Here is a 16888-nt window from a genome sequence, read left to right as displayed (position 1 = left end):
GTTGGTACTGAAAACATGATAATATATCAGTTGCTCTGAATCCCCAAATGTAGCCCATGGTTCTCTGGTTACCTCCATATCAGAGATCCTGTTCCTTCTATGAAGTAACCAACCAATACCCTTTATATTGGTATCTTAGGCAGAGTCTTGTTTCCTTGTTAAGTTTGAGACTTGGCAGAGGAATTCAGCAGTGCTTATTTGGTGAGTGGGAGTCTAGCCTTTATCTCCTAGGTTTTGTTACATTTGGTGGTGGCTATGTAGTACCAACAGCAGCTAAATAGAGAATTATAGGAGCTAATTTCTACTTTGTTGTAATATTTTATATATTACATTTAATAGGATGATACAAAATTTAAACTCCAGAGCTTTCCAATACTCATTAATTATGAGACAGGTATTATAGATATCTAAGCCATGTTGGAATTAAATTATCTGCTAATACAGTGTTTGAGAAAGCACGTTACTCAGAATACTAGTTCTATAGGAGATTAGTAGGAGTTATAAATGGATTCCAAGTTTAAAAGCTTTAGGGTATTATAAATTTAAGAAGACAGGTTTCTGTCTGTATTACTTCTCAGTATCTTTGATACCCCAATGTGCATTGTGGATCTCTAAGAAGAGGTCATCAAATGCATCATTTCTCACATTTAATTGGCCATAAAACCCATTTTTTGTTTTTTGCTGTTTTTTTTTTTTTTTTTTTTTTTTTTGAGACAGGGTCTCACTCTGTTGCCTGGGCTAGAGTGCCGTGGCGTCAGCCTAGCTCACAGCAACCTCAAACTCCTGGGCTTAAGCAATCCTACTGCCTCAACTTCCCGAATAGCTGGGACTACAGGCATGCACCACCATGCCCGGCTAATTTTTTCTATATATGTTTTTAGTTGTCCATATAATTTCTTTCTATTTTTAGTAGAGCCAGGAGCTTGCTCTTGCTCAGGCTGAAAACCCATTTTTTGTTGAACTTATAAGACAGAGCTTTTGCAAAGCCATATTCTAATGTATTTATTTACTCAACTACCAATCATTTATTGTTTTTTATATTCTAGACTTTATGCAGAGGCATCATAATATAGTCACTTTTCTCAAGGAACATGAATTTAAGAGAGTAAGCTAATCACCATTTAAAATCCTAGGGGCATTAAAATATTAATGTCATACAAGCTATGGTAGATACTCATTTAGAGAATATTAAAGACTTAAAAGAGGAAATACCTTGTCCCTACTCTCTGAGTGTGGAAGAGTTTAGAAAGGTTTCAGAGAGGACATGTTTGATTCAGGTCTTGAAAGAGGAGGTTTTCAATACATAGTTGAGGAATTGGAAAAAGCTGGAAGCTGCTAGTGCTGATCCAGAGAGAGATGAAAACATTACTGAATCATGTTTGGTATGGATGAAATGTGGTGTGATGCCCGGCAAAGCAAGCGTTCAAGCTACAGGAATGGTAGATGGAGACCACTGCTGGGTGGGTTTGTGTGCAGGATACAGGACTTTTGTTGCAGCCCTCTCCTGCCTTAAAATTCCTGTAGGCAGTAGTGCCAAGGGCAGAAGAATGACATGATCAGATTTGTGTTTTAAGAAGATCATTCCATGGGTTGGTGAGTTAGATTGGCATTAAGAATTAGAAGTTAAGAAGCTCTTGTAAGAGCCATAGTTTGATTATGCCTGGTTTTGCAATCTGGCCATTTGGTATGCTCACCTATTTTTAGTTTATGGAAAGAATGTAGAATTTTATCGATGCTTTTCTTCATCTGTTGAAAAGATTATGTGGATTTTCTTATTTATTCTATTAATATGTCCAGATATGTTGATTTTTTTTACTGTGGTAAAATATACATAACATAAAATTGACCATTTAAACCATTTTTAATGTACATTTCTGTAGTATTAAGTACATTTACATTGTTGTGCAACTCTTACCACCATCGATCTCTGGAACTTTTTCATATTCCCCAGCTGAAACTCTCTATTAAACAATAGCTCCCCATCTTCCCATACTCTAAGGCCCTGGAAACCACCATTCTTTTTCCTGTCTCTAGGAATTTGACTACTCTAGGTCCTTGATATAAGTGGAATCATACAATATTTGTTCTTTTGTGACTGGCTTATTTCAGTTAGCGTAATGTCTTCAAGTTTATCCATGTTGTAGCATGTGTCAGAATTTCCATCCTTCTTAAGGCTGAATAACATTTGATTGTAAGTGTATACTACATTTTTTATTGTTTATCCATTCATCTATTGATGGACACTTCAAGGTGGGTTGCTTCCACCTTAGTTTTTAAATTTTGATATAAAAATATACTGGATTAAGTTTTCAGAAACAAATAGTAAAAGGTAGACATGTCCTTCCTTTTATCATATGTAGAAATCCATTTAAACCTCAATAGCTTGATTTTAAAATTATAGTATAAAAGAACCCTCTCATTTGTTTTGTGAGAGTAGAACATTTATGTGTGAAATCATAGCACCATTAGTTTACTACCCAAATTATAATATAAAAGTATAAGTAACTATTAGTTTTACTTTTCTGCTTCACTTCCATTATTTGAATTAATTTATATACCTAAGATATTTATAGGGCTTTGTCCCTGGCTGTTTGATTTTCTGGGACCCAGTGAGGTTCCTCTAGCATCTTTTTTTTCTGGAGTCAGACTCTTGCTATGTTTCTCTGGGTAGAGTGCAGTGACGTCATCATAATTCACTGTAACCTAAAACTCCTAGGTTCAATCAATCCTCCTACCTCAGCCTCCCAAGTAGCTGGGACTACAGGTGCGTACCACGACACCTGGCTAATTTTTCTATTTTTAGTAGAGATGGGTCTCAATCTTACTCAGGCTGGTCTCGAGCCCCTGAGCTCAAGCAATCCTCCCGCCTCAGCCTCCCAGAGTGCTAGGATTACAGGTGTGAGCCATTGAGCCTGGCCTTCCTCTAGGATCTTGGAGTTCAAATTTATAGCATACCAAGGTGAGAACATTTCTCTGTTGTCTCATTTAACAGGAAATGTTCAATTTTCAGACTTCTATAGTACTTAGAATAACTAAATATAAAGGAATCAGGAAAAACTTTGTAAAACATTAATTCAATTAAAGCATTCAGTTAAGCTTTAATGTAGGAAGGTATTGCCTTTACAACTCGAAGTAAGAAAAAGTGTGATAAATAATGTTTTAGGGAGTCTAAATAGAGGCTGACTTTGTACTGGTAGGAAAGTATGTCTACCAGTATGCTCATTTTCTTAGATTCATACTTTCTCCTTAATCAGATATATGAGGTTGTTTGCAGTTTTAGCTTTCTGGATAATATGTTTCTTTCTCTAGTGATTACCCAGAAGAAATTAATAAATGATAGGTTTCTGTCAAAGCTGTCATTATACATTTGTTTTGATTTCATTAATCACTTGGGGTTTCTTTTAGTTTTATTAGATTTATGGTGGGAATGTTATATACAAATATACATGCATATGTACACATGCAGGTAGTGACTTTTAAAAAAATCTAATCTTGATTTTTGATAGGTCTGTGGTCCATTGGCTAATTATGTCGTATTAGGTATTGAAGTAAAAAAAAAAAATAAGAGAAAGAGATTATCTTCCCTTCACTGATTACGTACAGAAGCATAAACAGACTCAGGAATTTCTCTGGAGTGTTCAGCTCTTAAGAGGTAGAATCCAGACTTGAACCTCAGTTTGTCTCCAGTTCTCGCATACACAATACATCCAGTACTTGAGTTATCCAAGGGCATGTTATGATTGCTGTAATAACAAGTTTCATTTTGAAGCTGAATTAAGACTTGTTTTTACCCTTTAGAGTGCAATGTAACTTTGGTTTGGAATAGAGATACATTTTAAATATATCCTGTGAGTTTTCTTTTTTAGTTTTGCAACTACACTTTATTGAGCACTTTGTGTTAGGTACTTATAAAGGTACTCCACATATTTTTTTCAATTAATTCTTCAAGTAACCCTAATAATATTTTCTTCATTTTACAGATGTGTAAACTGAGGCCTTGTGTGAGATTAAGTCAGTTGCCCTAAGTCACACTGATTAAAAGTGGTAGAACTCAGATTTATTACCAATTCTCTGGTTCCACACAGTGCCTGATTTGGGCTATTCTCCTTTCAAGAAAAAAATTGAGAGATCTTACAAGTTACAACAAAATTCTAACTACTGGCTATCATCTTCAAGTTGTTGAACCCCGTAAATTGTCATTTGATGAAAGGAAAGTATAAGCTGAGCTAACTGATGTCAACCTCTTGGTTTATATGGTTGATGTGACCTGACAGCCTTAATAACGGATAGATTTGTGAATTAAATATGCTATTAAAAATGAATTCAGAGGTCATGTTGACCATAGCTCATGATGACTTGTTTCATGCCTGTGACTTGTTTTATTGTAGACCGTGTGTTGCTAAGGAGAACAGGATGACGAGTTAGACTCCCAGTGTGGATGGCTGCGTTAAATTTTGTCTTGTGGTTACACATTTTTATTTTAATAGTACAGTTTTTTGGTGGGTTTTGGCAGGAAGGGTGGCTATATGAGGACCAACTAGCATACTTTTTTAAACATTTCAGAGCCAGCCTCTTTTCTTATAAGAAACCCACCTGTCTCGTTTTATGGTAGAAAGTGGTATCTTAATAATTTAAAAATCACTAGTATTATTGAGTATTAATATGAGTCTTAACAGAATATTTTAAATACATTTGATAATGTTTACTTCTATCAGAAAACAATAACTAGGAGACTGGATTGCCCATTTCCAGCATGAAATATTAGGCTGGAAACATAATCAGAATTGTTCTTTAAAATGTTTGAAATATCATATCTAATTTGGTGTGATTAGAATTAATATTTAGAAAGACCTTATTTTTAAAAAATACATAGAAGCCTAAAAAGAAATTTGTGACTTCTTTCAAAGAAAGTTTTTATAAATTCCCTTATAGCTTTATATCCCTCCTTACCTTTAATTTTATAATCCTATTTTGGAGGAAACTTTTAGTACTTTGTTTTAAGTGAACTTGTGTTATTTTTGCAAATTTTTAAACATAATTTCAAAGATTTTGTATTTTTGAAGGAATAGGGTGAGGGGAGCATATAAAGGGAACATTTATTCAGATAGAGTCTGGAGAAGGCCTTTTTGAGAAAGTGATGTTGAAGAGTAAGCGGGAGTTAGCTGTCCAAGAGCAACAGAAAGAGGGTATCAGGCAAAGACTTGAAAATGAGGAGAAACTAGATGTATTTCTGAAAGAAAGCCGTTGTGGCTGGAACTCAGGGAGCCAAGGAGGACATGACACAAGAGAGGGTTACACATTGGGAGGGCCAGGGCACCATTGCTCTGTAGACTTTGCCAAGCAAGTTTGTTAGATATTAGCGTAACAGGAAACTGCTGAAGGGTTGCAACCAAGGGATTGTTGGAGTGTGATTTGTCTTTTTGGAATGGTCTCTCTGTCTGCTGTGAGAAGAATGCATTGAAGGAGACAATGTTGGAAGGCAGATGACCAGTTAGGAGGCTGTTGCCAAAAGTCAGACAAGAGAAGGCATTGGCTTGATCTCGGGTTGGTATCAAAATGGAGAAAGGTAAATGGATTCAAGACAAATTTTGAACATAGAAATGATAGGACTTGGTGTTGGATTAAACATAGGTAGTACGAAAGAGGTAGGAATCAAGAATGACTGCAGTATTTCTGCTTTAAATAAGGGAGAGATATGTGAGAGTTCCATTTGCCAAAAGGAAAAGAAAAATGGAGAGATAAGAGGAGGTGAAAAATTGCAAGTTCATTTTACACATTCTAAGGTTGCATTTCCCGTGAGACATCCAGGGAACATGTCGAGAGGACAAGTGAATATCCAAATTGGGAGCTCAAGAAGTTCAGAGATGAAATGGGGATAGATTAAAATTAAATTACTATCAGTTCAGTTCAACAAACTACTATACCTGCAGTCACTGTGATAGGCTCTGGATATTAAGACTTGAATATAAGCTTCTTGATGCCAGGAATTCTATGCTATGCTTTTTTATTTGAAGCAGCCAGCATAGTGCTTAGCACATTGTAATCATATAGTAAATAGATTCTGAATAAGCAAATGATCTAGAAACAAGGTAAAAGCAGAGAATTTTTTAATATATAGAACTGATTTTCCATTTGTAGTCCTGTTTTTATTCTATTACATGTATAAGAGATGACCTGCTATTACAGAATAAATTAATTTGACACTGTCACATTAAGGAAGCAATACATCAAATAGTCTAAGTTACATTCATTCCACAGTGTAGACCTGTTTCATCTCTAATGTATTTAACATGGAGTATTTTTATCCATATACAATTTCGCAAACATTTTTAAATTGACTTAAAAATATTTTTGTTAGAAACACTTTTTTCTTTTATTAGGTTGTTTTTTATTGGCTAAAAATGTTATTCCTATCTTTTATCTACAAATCCATAGGGACTATTAAATTAAAATTAAAATGAATTTGAAAATCCTATATTTAATACATATCTGTATTTTTCTTTTCCCATAGGGATGACAGTAAGTGCTAATAAAGATGGCTTGGGGATGATTGTTCGAAGCATTATTCATGGCGGTGCCATTAGTCGAGATGGCCGGATTGCCGTTGGAGACTGCATCTTGTCTATTAATGAAGAATCTACCATCAGTTTAACCAATGCCCAGGCACGAGCTATGTTGAGGAGACATTCACTCATTGGGCCTGACATAAAGTAAGTATCATTTGGACCCCAGTTTGGCTTGAGAAATTCAGGAAATTCAATTAATTAATCAGAATTTTTTTTTAGTATATACTTCTGTTTGAGATATAAAGTTATCACATATTTATTTAATGTAAATCACTCAAGAGATTACTTTTGAATAGTTTTTGATTGTAAATATAGTCTCTTTAAGACTATAACAATGTTGAAATTTTGAAAACATGTTGCTTTGTGTTTTTAATTTTACTTCTCCAATGATTTCTATAACAACCCTGGATGTGAAAGGTGATATGGCTCTCACATAGCAGGAAGGTCCACTCTTAGGATCTTAGAAAGAAATTTGGATTGGCCTTAATAGAAGGCATTGTACAGTACCTAATTGCCCTTTTGAATCCTGGAACCAAACCAGCTCTTTAAGGGCCAGGCATGAGAAAGGCTATGTAGAACTGTGCCTGTCTGAATTATAGCTTAGCCTTTCTTGAACTACCTCTTGACCTGAGGGGATTCACTAATATGTTGGTATAGTCTGATTATAGGTTATGTCAGATATTTTGTAGGGAAGTACTTAAAATTTCCCATAATCCCATAATGTACTAAAAGCACATCATATATGTGGTTTGGTTTTTAAGTCACTAAATATTCCTTGGGCTAACATAAAAATCAGTTCATGACTTTATTGTCACACCTCATCAATATGACTTTTTCCTCTAGCATTAACCACTGAATATTTGTGTTTAATATATGAGGGATAAAATCATAAAATAAGAGCTCAGGGAAAGATTATTTACCTTAAATTGATCTAACGATTACTAGTTTGGGAGACTTTTTGTGTTAATGTTATTTTACTGACTGCATTCTATATTACTGGTTCTTTTGCAAACTATGTGTTGCTAGAACTTAGGTAACAAAAGCTATATTTACAATCTGTTTTTCATTCTGCCATCAATAAAAAGCAGAAAAGTATATGCCATTTGGAGTGGATTCTGCTGTGTTACGTAAAAGAAGTATTATTTTTAGGAAGAGTTTTCACTAACGGGCTTTCATATTTTTGAATGCCTTTTTGACTTTTATATTTGAGGAGATCATCAGATCATGTTACTGTTCCTTAATTATCTTGTAATAGTTCGAGTACAAGTGAATGCCATTAAAGATAAATCAGTCTTTCTATCACGAGAAAAGAGAAACTTTATTCACATTCCTCACCACTTGTGGCCAGTGTCCCTTCCTTTGCTTAGAAAATGAATGATATAGATCCACATGGAGCTTACATATTTATTGGAAGGGTTTTAGTTTACATAGATTAGATGTGGTATAAAATGTAGATGGTCTAGTAACTGATATTTATTGTGGCATGGTGTATGTGTTCTGCTCTGTGCACTGATGCAGGTCCCCTGCCAACTCTTTGGCACGCTGAGCGCCAGAATTGGTGCTTGATGCTAGCCTTACCTCTTAGTTCTAATGTACTATAGAACTTTAAAAGTGGTCAAAACATAAGACCATTGTGACAATTTGGCATAAGTTATGCATCTAGTTAACTCAAGAAAAGTTTTGAGGTAGATTTTCAAGCTCAAAAAGTCTTTTTTCCCCATCCTCATTTTTTTTATTGTGTGTGTTTATATACCCCTGCTTGCTGATTCAGCAGAATTTACCCAGTCATGCAGGCAGCAGCTCTATGATAACCATAAAGGCCTTTTAGAGAGCTAGCTTCGTAAGTAATTGCTTTAGGTTCTCAGGAGGCAAAATGTTCTATAGAATATTACATTTTCAAAAAAGAAGAAAATTTCTACAACCTTCCCTCCTCCAGAAATCAATCAATCAATCTCTTTCTCCCAGGCATGAGGGTGTGCGCGCACATATATACACACATACACACACACACACTCATACTCTTAGTCAACAAACACATTGATTTCTTCTCAAATGTTCTACTAATATTCTTATTCAGATAATTGTAGCTTGACTCATTGAGGGAAAGATAGAAAGAACTTAAAATCATCCTTACATAGTTCTTTTTTAGAAAAAAATATGTTAGGTAATAAAGCACAATCCATTGAGATTGACCAGGGCTAAGCAGCATGTTCTGTGCATTTTGCATGAAGTATTTTTGACCCTGTCCCCTTCCCATCACTTGCCTGATGAATGAATGAAACTTAGCACATGAATGAAACAAAATGTTTAGAATTACTTTGAAAGCTATGTGAGTAATCATTCCAAAAGGGAAGTCCAGTCCTTCCATTATTCTGAATGGAACCATAGCACTGCCTCTGGCCCTTTAAGCTTTGTACTCATTACCTGGATCTAGGCCCCATCCACATCTCTTTCTTTTTATTTCTTGTTATGAACCTAGCTTAATCTGGGTGGTGGTGGAGAGGTGTATTGTAGGGACTTAAAAAAAGACTCTGGTTCAGTTACATAGTGATTGGTTTTAGGGAAAGCATTGCTTACTGAGACAATGCACTGATTTCTTTTTTGCTATTTACGATAGATAGCAAGGAACTTTTGTGTGTGTGTGTTTATGCATGCCTGGGTAGATAATTTGAGTTTCAAGAGTTCAAGAACAGCCAGTTTAAGTTCCAGGTTTCATTATTTTCTATGGAAAACCAGATGTGAAGCCTCACCAGAATGCATTCTGTTTCACTTCTCACTCCACCTTGCCAGGAGCTCTTATATTTCTGTAATAATAGCCAGGGTTTTACGCTTAGCAGCAGCTGCTCATAACATCTGCCAGATAATTACCGAGCTGAATCAGAATTCACCTGCCTTAACCTAAAGTGTGGGATGAATTCCTGATCAAGGAATAAAAGATTGATTGCAGTTACATTTTTCCATGCTTGTTAATAATCACTGCTATAGACACCAGTAAAGAGCAGATGCTTTTCTGGGGGAGGTGTAGACGGGAGGGAAGTGGAAAGGGGGAAAAAAATCAACCAGGAGCACCCACTTTTAACTACATATGTATGCATCTCACATTCAGCACAAGACATTGACATTTGTTAACACCATTGTAAAAAGATGCTGCGGCGTATGCTTCACATTCTAGATTTTCTGCAGCACCTGCTGATGATTGAGCCCCCTTTTATGTGTGAGTATCGGTGATTCAAAAGCTCATTATGGCTGTGTGTTACAACTTGTCTGTAAAAACCATTTTGTGCTTTTGTAATGTCCCAATGAAGAGATAGATCCAGATATAGATTCGGTGTATACATTTTGGCTTATTTTCTTCATTTATATAAGAACATAAATTCCAACAGAGCTATGAGATTGTTACATTTTCATATTGCACTGACTATTGTGAACTCATTTGAAAATCATATTTTCCAACTACTGAGCTTTCGAGCTCTTTTGTAAGGGAATGATCTTGTCTGCACGTGGAGGCTCAGTCTCGGCATTAATAGCCATATCACATTGCAGCATCATTAATGGTAGTCTTTTTTCTTCTACTCTTTGTGTAACTAAAGGTTAGTTTACATTTAAGAATTTTTTTAGTACAGTTCTCAAATAAACTACTTCTGTGTGTTTATGCAGTTCGTAATTCAGTTTTGGGATTTTTTTGTTGGTGATTTGGAGGTTTTGTGTGGTCGTGTGACCAGGCGTGTGTTAGAATTGATCTGCATGTGCAATTGCATTGTGGGATGTTGTTCTTGTGGCCTCACTGTCTACATTGGGCTAAATATTTATGAAAACTGCCTCCTTTGCTCTTTATCACTGCTCCCCAAAGTATCAGAAAAATATTTGTAAATCTCCTCACTCTCTACCCTTTGGTAAAAGAAAAAACAGCTTTGAACAAATATAGAGGAAAACTCATTTTCAACATTCTTTGTGATAGAAACATCTTTACCTTCTCAAACCAATTTTAAAATTAAATACTTTGCACTGATCATTATTTTTGTTATTGTGTCCTGCCTTTTACCCCCTCTCCTTTTCCTGGCTTTTTAAACAATACCAGTTTACTTGATCACTCTTTTAAGATTTTAGGTTTTATATTTATCTGTGTTTTTTGTTGTGTGAAATATAACTGTTTTTTCTGACTCCAAACATAAGTGACTTCATATGTTGGGGAAGTGAACGAGTGGATACTTTCTATGGAATAACCAATATATCTGAAATTATACGTCCTTCTCAATAAATTATATCATTGGTATAATTTTTATTTTATTAAAATATAAAAGACAATCATTTTATTCTTGCCATTCAGTGCTCAGATTTTATACACTTATTGTCTTAACTGATAAATTATGGACAGATGGTTTAATGGTCTTCCTGATTTCTATATTGTGCACATTTTGTACGTACTTTTTTTTATTTGTACAAACATCATGTATTGACTTTAGGTACAGTATTTCTCTTACTTTTCTATTGATTAATTTGAGGATCTTGGAACAACTTACTTAAAAGTATCAACTTTGTAAATAGCCTTATGGGACAGCAGTAAACTTGAATTTTCAAATGTCAGTATCTAATCATTACAGTAGTAGTCAGCATCTAGCATGGTATCTTCCACGTAATAGGCATTCAGTCAGTCTTTGAAACCAAAGTAAATTCATAAGAAATTGCATTGAATTAGTAAGAATCTTTCCATAAACTTAAATGATTTAACTTCTGCTTCAGACTTAAGAGTTCATAACTTTAGTAGAACTAAAATAATTATTGATAATTCTTGTTAATATCTATAATTATGTATTATGGAAAGTAATTTGTGATATTCAGTGTTTTAATAGAGTAAACCTAATTTGTTTCTGCTAGGGAACCCAAACTTCTTTGGGCAAAATTGATGTTATTACTGACAGTTATTATTCCAAGGATTTGTAGGTCTTCTTAACTTCAAAAAATTGCTGTTAGCCTTCTCATTTGGAAAAATAAATAATACTGCTTTTCTCTCCCATATGATTATTTGTAAACACATAGTTTATCAGCAGCATTTAAAAATTAATTGCTGTTGTTATTCTTGCCTATAGAATATGATTTTGAAGTTGGATTCTCTGCTGAGTATGCTGATTAAAAGAGATGTATGAAAAAGTAGGGATGGAGAAACAATAAAATCTTTTTTCTGTATTTCGGAAGCTTTCCTGACAGGCAAAACTTTGTTTCCCTTTGCTTTCATGGATTGCGTTTTATTCCAGAATTACTTATGTGCCTGCAGAACATTTGGAAGAGTTCAAAATGAGCTTGGAACAACAATCTGGGGGAATAATGGCACTGGACATTTTTTCTTCATACACTGGCAGGTAAGTGAAACATTAAGTCAACTACAATGAATGAAAAATACAGCAAGTTTTAAAGAAGAATTTTGAATCCAGAGTCAGAGAGGACTAGAGCAAAGAAAAAGTCTGAATTCCTTTCTCTCTTCCAAGGTTTAAAAAAATATTCTTCACTTTCTCCCAATTACATATTATATAATATGGAAATTGTCAGAAATATATAAATATTCAAGTCAAGGAATTAAAATAATCCTTTAATTCTACCATCCAGCATAGCACTTTTAACATGTTAAATTCTGATAATTCACCTCATAGATAAATATGATTTTATTTTCTTAGAACCTACAATTCTACAATTTGTATGGTTTTGTATAATGTTTTTCCTTTTTTATAAATATTATCATATATCTTCAGATATTTATTCCTTTATTAACATACATACAAATGCAGAAATATTTTTTAATAGTTATTTTTGTTCTTATGGAGAATGTTGGTGATGGCATATATGCGTGTTAGAAAACTTTTTAAAGGCCCTTAATATACAGTGTATTAAGAACCTTTAAATAGTAAAGGGAAAGATTATTCTCCCCTTACCCCCTCAGGAAAGGCAAGAACTGGGCTTTAATGCTATTGCTGACTGAGTTCAGAGCAGGGAAAGAAATAATGTCAATTTGATTTTCCATGAAGAATGCACCATTTTGTACTTTCAGTTTTTAGGCTGGTTTTTTCACTTGGCACTGGTAACTGAGAAACAAATTTCTCTTTAAGCGCACCATATAGCAGAAATGGCCTTGCAAGCATTCTGAGGTCTTTTCATAAGAGTTCTACCGTTCCTTGGAGGATGTCAGAACATCCCACAGCACCCTTGTGTCTAGTGACCCTGTATTTATTATGATATTGCATCACTGTTTCCTCTGCAAATTATACAGTACACAGAAAGTGTTAGAGAAGGGGAAGGTACGTTAGGTGTTTAATAAAGCGAAGGAATGTCATGGTCCTTAAGGGCCTCATGAATTTTATGGGAAAAGGAGTATAATCATCCCTCGTTATCCATAGGGGATTGGTTCCAGGACCCCTGAGGATACCAAAATCCACCCATGCTCAAGTCTCTTATATAAAATAATATAGTATTTGCATATAACCTATGTATATCCTCCCAAATACTGTCTATCATCTCTAGATTACTTATAATACCTAATACAATGTATAGACTATGAAAATAGTTGTTATACTGTATTATTTAGGGAATAATGACAAGAAAAAAATTCTATATATGTTCAATACAGATGCATCCGACCATTTTTTTTCCCAAATATTTTTGATCTATAGTTGATGATGGATGTGGAACCCACAGGTAGGAGGGGTTGACGAGGGCTACTGTATTCACTCCACCGTGTACAAAGCTCATCCACACTCTCTACTCCAGGATTTCCATCTCGGGGTTAACGGCATGAATTGATTATAGTTTCCCAGTACTTCTTATCAAAATGATAAAAATAATCATTTCAGTGTCCTTCTGAAATATTGTTTCAAATGTCTTAAAGAATATACCAGGTAATATCTTAGTCCTATTAAGATCTGGAGCTTTAAAATGCTCACAAGTTATTAGAACAAAAGCCATTTTTTGTATTGTGCTTCCACCCCAGCACAGAAAGGAGAATGGCCTGGATTGTCCCATGCTGTGACTAGCTGTGTCACTGCAGATAAAGTGTATTTGTTACTGATATCCAGGTTCTTAAAACAGAACAAAAGGATCTGTATTTTACAGAAGAATCTGCAGCAGAGAGAGGTTAAGTACCTTGCCCAAGTCTCAGAGCTAATAAATGTCAGAGCCAAGTGTAGAATATAAGCAGTCAGACTTCATGTTCTTAACCATTGGATCCAAAGAAAGATTGCACAAGTCTATAAAACATGTGCCACATAAAAATACATGGCAATATAGTATGGAGCTTAGGAGCTCAGGTTTTGTGTATGATGGCCTCAATTCAGATCTCAGCTCTATAACATTATTGTGTCTTTGTGCCAGTTACTTTATCTGGAACCTATATACAGTTATAAATAGTTAGTTATTATAGTTGATAGAAATTTTATTGGCATGCAACAAACAGGGTAACAGGGGCACAGAAGCCTTTTTTTTTTTTTTTTTTTTGTGCCTGAGTGAATGCAGAAGGACATGACACTTGAGTCCCTGAAACCACACTCTAAGATGGATAAACAGCAGCACAGTTAGAGGAGGAGAGCATGTTGGGTTAGTGAAAAGACTCAAGATTATAGAATCATTTGAAGACATTGGGGTTCTTGTATGAGACGATTCAGAATATTTATCTTCTTATAGCTAAAAAGGCAGAAGCGTGGTGCAGCATGGGTAAGAATGTTTCTGAGTACCTCCTACAGCTTAGGCTTTAGGGCTAAGAACCTCCTCCTCTCATTTCATGGCTGTCACTATATGTTAATATTTTAGGGACTGTCTCTGAGTTCTCATTCTTGTCTATCTGCCAAACCTGCTTTTTCTATCATATTTTCTTCAGTTATATTTCTAGAGGGTTAGCCCTAGTTTTCACTTCTCTCCCTTGCGTCTTCTAGATGAGGACTTCACTTGGACTGTCTGTTTCTCAGTCAACTCCTTGACATCTTGGGTCTCTTCCCAACAGTTCTGCCCTACCATCAGGCTTAGACTCTGGAAATCCCAGCTTCATTCAGAACCTTATTCCTCAGTTTTCACAGGAGGGGAATTGAAACACAAAACCGATGGGTAGGACCTATTAGATTTTATTGTAAGTGTTTAAAAACAAATTTATCATTGAGATCAAAGAAAGAATGAGACATTCAAGGAGAGCCTGGACAGTTGCTTGCCAGAATGTTGCGAAGCACATTCAAGCCCAGATGGATTATTGGATTACATGACTTCTGGTCTCAAAGTCCAAAGATTATATAATTTGAGATAGTTTAGTATTCCTCTCAGTGGAGAATGGCTATAATTTTAATATATACTTTCTTTAGATTTTTCATTTCTATAAAAATCAACTGAAAACATTTATTGAATCAGAATTTTTATTGTCTTCTCTACTTTCAAAGGAATATGTGGACATGTTTATTTAGAAATCTGATTTTTAGCAACAGCATAAGGACACACCATAATCAATTTAACCATTCTCTATTGTCCATACAGTGTCATTTATTGATGCAAAGTTATGCCATTGGAAAAACAAAATATTTCTTGATACAGCTGTTATTGTAGTTTTATTTATGGTCAGTCAACAGACTGGATACATTTTGCTATGTGCTTGGCGTTTGGCAAAATCTGAGTTGCTGTGGAAATTGAAAAGTAACGTTGAACACAAGTTCATGGTAAACTGCTTTCTGTAAGAAGTATTCTGTATCCAGTCCTCTGGATAGGCTGAAGCTGGACCATAGCATTTTCTACTTTTTTACTCGAAGTTGAAGGGAAAGTATTCCTCTATTATTAGGAAGCAGAGATGCTAAATTCCTGTCATACTTGATGAGACATTCCTTCAGGCCAGGGATCAAGGCTGTGCATGCTTATAACCCACATGGTGCCTCTAGCAGATTCTTGCACATGGTAGGAATTTAAGAAATACTTGTTGAAGAGTTTTTCTTTAAAATTTTGGTATTTATCCCCTTCTTCCTACTCCTTTCTTTTGTTTTCCCATGTTTCCTCAAGAAAGAAACAGACTAGACAGTCTAGACTTTTGTATGCAGCTATATAGCCAGACTAAGTTATGGTAGATTGATTCTAATGTAAGGTTCTTATTTTGCTTTGTTAGGTTTTCTTTTCCCCCTGCTATAAAAATGTTATATATAATACTTACTGGCTAGGTATGGTGAAAATATAAAGCAGTTCTGCATTTTTAGCTAAACCAACAATAAAGTACATATAAGACAATGTTACATGATTTTACTAGGGTTTTGGAGTACTCATTGTATAACTCTTCAAACAGAGACATTCCAGAGCTACCAGAGCGAGAAGAAGGAGAAGGAGAAGAAAGTGAACTTCAAAATGCAGCATACAGCAATTGGAATCAGCCCAGGCGGTAAGGACTATTTCTGTATTCTGCCCACTCAATGGCTATATAGTGTTTAAAGATAGGAAAGCTTGGTTTCAAGTACTGGATTACAGCTTGCTACTTGTCACATTGGGCAGGTTGTGTACTATTTCTAACCGTCCATTTCTTCATGTATACACTGGAGAAAATAATGTGTATCACACAGGGTTAAAGCTAACACATATGTGAGGATCTGGCACATAATAGGGACTAAATAAAATTAACTAGATAAAATTATGTGTATGTAGTTGGAATAGATAATACATTCTGTAGAACTGGATCCTAGGTATAATACCAAATGCTCATTTAAATTTTATCTAGCATTTGTAGAAACCAGATATTCAAACATATATATTCGAAATGTGTGTGCGTGTGTGTGTGTGTGTGTGTGTATGTGAGAAAGTAAGCAGCCTTGTTATATCACACAGGCTGAGTTTATCCTAAGGCATGTCTGTCTAGCACCAGTCTCACATATAACGGAGAGGTTATTTTTCTAAATATACTCAGATATATCATTGTACATTACTAAGATATAGATATGTTCATGCTAAGTTACCTTCAGTTTAATAAGAATTTATTGAGTCTTGATGATGGAACCAGACTTGAAGCCAGTGATTTTGTGAATAATAGGGAAGTAAATATAAAACATAAATCTTGCCTTCAGGGAAGTTCTAATGTACTGGGCTGAGCAAGATGTAGAAACACATGAAACAATTAAAGAACAATACAAGGTATTTTGCTTTAAGTATAAAATGTTAAGTAATCATCACTGGATATTCCCTCCAAACAGATCTAAAGGTAACCATCATCAGGGTGCCTTGTGCTTAGCAAACATTAGTATTTCTTATAGTTAGTAAATAAAATGCTCAAGAGAAGAATTTCTGCTATTCAGAGATGGAATATAGTTTAATGATTTTTCCCTGCTCAG

The 16888-nt window shown here is 34.9% G+C and overlaps 1 protein-coding gene across 15 annotated transcripts in view; it reads left to right on the top strand.

The window, feature by feature from the left end:
• The window catches only part of MPDZ (multiple PDZ domain crumbs cell polarity complex component), a 165712-nt gene that overhangs the window by 102427 nt on the left and 46397 nt on the right, over positions 1-16888 (top strand). For 14 of the 15 annotated variants that reach the window (XM_069476493.1, XM_069476491.1, XM_069476487.1 and 11 more), the window contains 3 exons: positions 6512-6710; positions 11819-11923; positions 15856-15948. In XM_069476493.1, coding sequence (XP_069332594.1) covers positions 6512-6710; positions 11819-11923; positions 15856-15948 — 397 coding nt within the window. The remainder of the gene's footprint in view (positions 1-6511; positions 6711-11818; positions 11924-15855; positions 15949-16888) is intronic. The other variant, XM_069476494.1, reaches the window with a different exon arrangement.

Source organism: Eulemur rufifrons, chromosome 7, assembly GCF_041146395.1.
Source record: "Eulemur rufifrons isolate Redbay chromosome 7, OSU_ERuf_1, whole genome shotgun sequence".
NCBI classification, from domain to species: domain Eukaryota; kingdom Metazoa; phylum Chordata; class Mammalia; order Primates; family Lemuridae; genus Eulemur; species Eulemur rufifrons.
This window is presented reverse-complemented; position numbering and strand designations above follow the sequence as displayed.